Source organism: Gymnoscopelus microlampas (genome assembly GCF_963454915.1).
Source record: "Gymnoscopelus microlampas genome assembly, chromosome: 2".
NCBI classification, from domain to species: domain Eukaryota; kingdom Metazoa; phylum Chordata; class Actinopteri; order Myctophiformes; family Myctophidae; genus Gymnoscopelus; species Gymnoscopelus microlampas.
This window is the reverse complement of record NC_139939.1, coordinates 7,601,839-7,606,817: the sequence shown is the minus strand read 5'-3', so window position 1 is coordinate 7,606,817 and position 4,979 is coordinate 7,601,839. Positions and strand designations below refer to the sequence as shown.

Here is a 4,979-nt window from a genome sequence, read left to right as displayed (position 1 = left end):
ACCAACAGTAAAAGTACAAAGATATTTGAAAATAGCCGATCTACAAGCTCACAACACGTCGCGATGCGACGCGTTGTGAGCTTGTAGATCTGCTATGTTCAAATAGCCTATGTATAAAATAGGGGTGAAGTGGTTAATGTATGTTTCATAATATCATAATTTATATCTGAAAAGTAACTAGTAACTAAAGTTTTCAAATAATTGTAGTGGATGATTAAGTGTATGATTCAATACACGTATTTCTTTTAGCTCTTGCTCATTCGATTTTCCTGTTTGTCTCATCTGTTTAAGAAAGTAGGTAGCTGATATATTGCACTTTTACCTTAGCTCTAGGTATACTCTTAGTTGCTTGTTTTAGAAGAGAATGCATTTAAAACTTCTGGTGAGTAGTAGTTTCGTTCCCTACCTATGTTGAAAGCACTTATTGTAAGTCGCTTTGGATAAAAGCGTCTGCTAAATGACTGTAATGTAATGTAATGTAATGTAATGAGTAAAAGTACAATATTTGCCTTTGAGATGTAGTGGAGTAGAAGTAAAAGTATGGAAATTGGAAATACTCAAGTAAAGTACAAATACCTCAACATTTTACTTGAGTAGGGCCTACAGTACTTAAGTAAATGTACTTAGTTACTTTACACCATTGGTTATTGTATAAATATCTCATATAACAGTATATGTAGCGCATAGACCCTTTTGGGTTACTTCCATTTGTACACTTTCACAGTAAGGGGATCTGAGCTCTAATCTAACCTTTTTCATGTCAAGGACCCCCAAATTGATATGTATTTGGCCACGGACCCCCATCTGAAAATAGTTTGTGCCAGAGAAGGGACCTCAACACGAGAAGATTTAGAAATGATCTAAAATAGCAGATCAACAAGTTCACAATGCATTGTGCTAATGCTATTTTTGAATAGCCAAAGTATAAAAAATAGGTTTAAAGTGATTAAACTGATTTTGATGATACCGATATTAATCGATTTTGCAGCCACACCTGCTGAGCGAGTCCATTCCAGAGGACTGGGACAAGGCTCCTGTCAAGGTTCTGGTGGGAGAGAACTTCGAGGAGGTCGCTCTGGACCCCACCAAGAATGTCTTCGTGGAGTTCTGTAAGTCTGTCTGTCTGTCTGTCTGTCTGTCTGTCTGTCTGTCTGTCTGTCTGTCTGTCTGTCTGTCTCTGCCACTGTCTGTCTGTCCTCCCTCCATGTGTCTGTCTGTATATCTGTCTGTCACTCTGTCTGTCTGTCTGTCTGTCTGTCTGTCTGTCTGTCTCTGCCACTGTCTGTCTGTCCTCCCTCCATGTGTCTGTCTGTATATCTGTCTGTCACTCTGTCCCCATGTCTGTCTGTCTGTCTGTCTGTCTCTGCCACTGTCTGTCTGTCCTCCCTCCATGTGTCTGTCTGTATATCTGTCTGTCACTCTGTCCCCATGTCTGTCTGTCTGTCTGTCTCTCTGCCTGTCTGTCTGCCTGTCTGTCTGCCTGTCTGTCTGTCTGTCTGTCTGTCTGTCTGTCTGGTACTTATTTTTTGGTGCTTGTGTGTGTGTGTGCGTGCGTGCGTGCGTGCGTGCGTGTGTGCGCGCGCGCGCGCGTGTGTGCGTGTCTGTGTGTGTGTGTGTGTGTGTGTGTGTGTGTGTGTATGTAGATGCTCCATGGTGTGGTCATTGTAAGGAGCTGGCTCCTATCTGGGACCAGTTGGCAGAGAAGTACGCTGACCGCGATGACATCATCATAGCCAAGATGGACTCCACCGCCAACGAGGTGGAGTCTGTGGTCGTGTCTGGATTCCCGTCGCTCAAGTACTTCCCTGCTGGAGGGAAAGAGGTACTGCACGCGCACACCGCTCCCGCACACACACAGAAGTAGGGCTGCACAATTAATATCATTTTTATCTGGATCACGATTTTGTATTCCAACAATTAAATTAACATGATTGTCCGATTATTGATATTTAGAATGTGTGACACATTGTGAGCCTGTAGTTCGGATATTACCAACGACAAAGTATCAGTTAAAATGTGCTCTGTATATTTTAACGTCATTGTTTCAAATTGTGTTATTGTACAGCACCTTTTAACCATGTTTGAGCTTTTTGTGAGTTTAAAAAAACATGCTCTACAATGCGTTGTCAGCTTGTAGACTGGCTATGTATGTGACAACAACAGACCGCAACTAAGTATAAATCAGGCATAACTCTAACCCCAACCCCTAAACCTAACATGTCTAATCCAATCCTAATTCTACCCCCCCCCCCATACACACACACACAGAAATGAAAATGGTTTCAGAATGAGTTAGTGCTGCTGAAAATGTGTCTTCTTCTTTAATGTTGTATTGTACTATACTGTATTATATTGTATATGATTTGTGTTGTATCATACAGTATTGTATAGTTGATTAAAATTGAGCATTGGTTCTCAAACTTTTCATGTATTAATATGCACAGTATTTTCCCGGGATTTCTATTGTATTATTGTATTTATAATACAATTAATAAGCCCCACATGATAAGCCTTTTGGCCCTTCCAGCACATTTCAATGTCGTCGCCTTGCTAAACTAATGGCCTAAGTCATTTTTTAAAGTTTTTCAGGAAAAATAAAAAACTGATCTAAAACAAAATATTTCTTAATCATTTCACCCAAAATGTTTATAACAAATTAGGACTATTTAAATAGAAATAACACTGTCTGTCAGTTATGTAACATAAGAGATTTAAATAGGTTTAAATAGGATTAAATCTGACTTAGGCCAAAAAAAAGCCTAAGTCAGATTTACAAAATGGATTTACAAAATGGCCTAAGGGCGCGCTCCCACCGCACTTTTATTTTACCTCTGGGGCAGAATCTGCCAATGCTTTGTCAATGCAAATGCGTGGATTCACGCAAGAGCAGATTTTTCCGCTTGTCGCGCAGACCTTGCGTTTATCCGCTCTGCACGAAGAAGCATAAATCTGCTGGAGGCAGGAGCTGATTTTCCCCCTCTGTCCAATCGGGTGAGTCGAAGGCGGACCGTCCCAAGACTCAGGAAGCAACATGGTGCTCTCAGTGGACCAACTGGTTGTAGCTGTTGCATCTCACCCAGTACTTTATGATTTGTGCACTTGGGGTTCGTACATCTACATACACATTCAGATTTAAAATATAAAGTGCTTACCCTATGGCCACGGATTTTACAATCATGTACGGCCCCTCAGAAGTACCCGTATCTTCCGTATTGTTCAATAAAAAGCATTTTAATCGATTGGTGGCCATTTTCCCATAGAGTTATAATGTACCAACAGTGCAATACACCTTTCAACCGCTAGGGTCGCGCAGTTGAAAGCATACAGAGAAAATGACCACTGATTGGATTAAAATGCTTTTTATTGAACAATACGGAAGATACGGATACTTATGAGGACCCGTACATGATTGTAACATCCGTGGCCATGGGGTAAGTACATTATTTTTAAAATTTGAATGTGTATGTAGATGTACAAACCCCAAGTGTGAAAGTGCAAAGACATTTTTTTGTCTAGTGGCTAGTGTCTAGTGGCGGTGCGGGCTACGGGGACGGTCTTGAATGTGAGTGACAGGTGCGTCACAGCGTTTTTTTAGAATCCGCTGGCTGCAAAAAACTGTGGCCGCGCACAACCTGCGTTTAACAGCAGCCAGCCAACTTTTGGTGAGAGCGCGCCCTAAGTCAGTAAATAATTTGGCTTAAGTCACAAAACCATGTGACTTAAGCAAAAAAAACGGCCTATTTTTGGCCTAAGTCACAAAAAGGGAGTGGACAGCATGATCCTTTTCAGTTAGGATATGGGCGATTTTACCAGAGGTGGCCAGTGTCATGAGGAGCTGACTTAGGCAAAAATATCATTTTCCTCAAACAATGACTTTAGTTTAGCAAGGTGACGATGTGATATTTGTTCTTATGCATGTTCATGGATTTTAGATGTCTCCATTCGCCAATTGTGTTTTGAAATGTATTGTGAATAGACAAGACAAGACAAGACAAGACAAGACAAGACAAGACAAGACAAGACAAGACAAGACAAAACATTGTCTCTGTGTGTGTCCTCTATAGGTGGTAGACTACACTGGCAACAGAGACTTGGACACCATGTCCAAGTTCCTGGACAACGGAGGGGTGCTGCCAGAAGAGCCTGAAGATGATGATGATGATGATGATGATGATGAAGATGAGGTGTGTATACGTACAGTGAATCTCTCTACTCCAGTGGTTCTCAATCTTTTTCATGTCATGTCATGTTTCATGACCCCCAAAGTAACATGTATTTGGCCACGGACCCCCATCGACATATGTTGTGCCAAGGACCCCCATACAAGATTCGTGTTGTTTGTTTTGCAATTGTTTCCAAAACTATACGTTTTTATTTTTTTAAACAGCAGATCTAGAAGCTCACAACGCATCACATCGTGAGCCATTGTGAGATTGTAGATTTATTTTCAAAGAGCCTTTGTATACAGGGTCAAATTGGTTAAATTGAGTTTCCATGCTATATTAAACATTTTCAGCTGGGGGCCCCCTGGAACCCCCTCACGGACCCCTAGGGGTCCCTGGACCCCACTTTGAGAACCACTGCTTCATCCTATCCAATCTGTGTTCCTTTGTCAGGTGACACCAGCAGCCAATGAGACGACTAAGGATGAGCTGTGATGTCGCATTCTCCAGCCAATCAGGATCAGTCCAACAGCTTGCATTGTTTGCTGATAAAAACCCTTTGGTTCATACAAAATTATGGTGTTATTTATTTAATCTTTAATCAACTATAAAATATAGCTAATATGTTAACTGTGTTACCAATTAACAGTTACTTTATAATGTGCTGTATTTGCTTTAAAGACTTCATTTCATTTTGATCTAGCCTTAATTTTCAAATGGCCTAATATGCATCAAATGGTACAAAGGTGAAGGTTGTGCACATCCAGTTGGTCGCTGGTGCTGGACACAATAAATAACAGTTTACAAAACGTGATG

General features: G+C 41.0%; 1 protein-coding gene across 1 annotated transcript in view; it reads left to right on the top strand.

Moving 5' to 3' along the window:
* pdia2 (protein disulfide isomerase family A, member 2) overlaps positions 1 to 4,750 on the top strand; it is a 12,917-nt gene extending 8,167 nt beyond the window's left edge. The window contains exons 8-11 of the mRNA XM_084044568.1: positions 989 to 1,109; positions 1,644 to 1,822; positions 4,065 to 4,184; positions 4,617 to 4,750. Coding sequence (XP_083900694.1) covers positions 989 to 1,109; positions 1,644 to 1,822; positions 4,065 to 4,184; positions 4,617 to 4,658 — 462 coding nt within the window. The 3' untranslated portion in view covers positions 4,659 to 4,750. The remainder of the gene's footprint in view (positions 1 to 988; positions 1,110 to 1,643; positions 1,823 to 4,064; positions 4,185 to 4,616) is intronic.
* Positions 4,751 to 4,979: the final 229 nt, after the last annotated feature.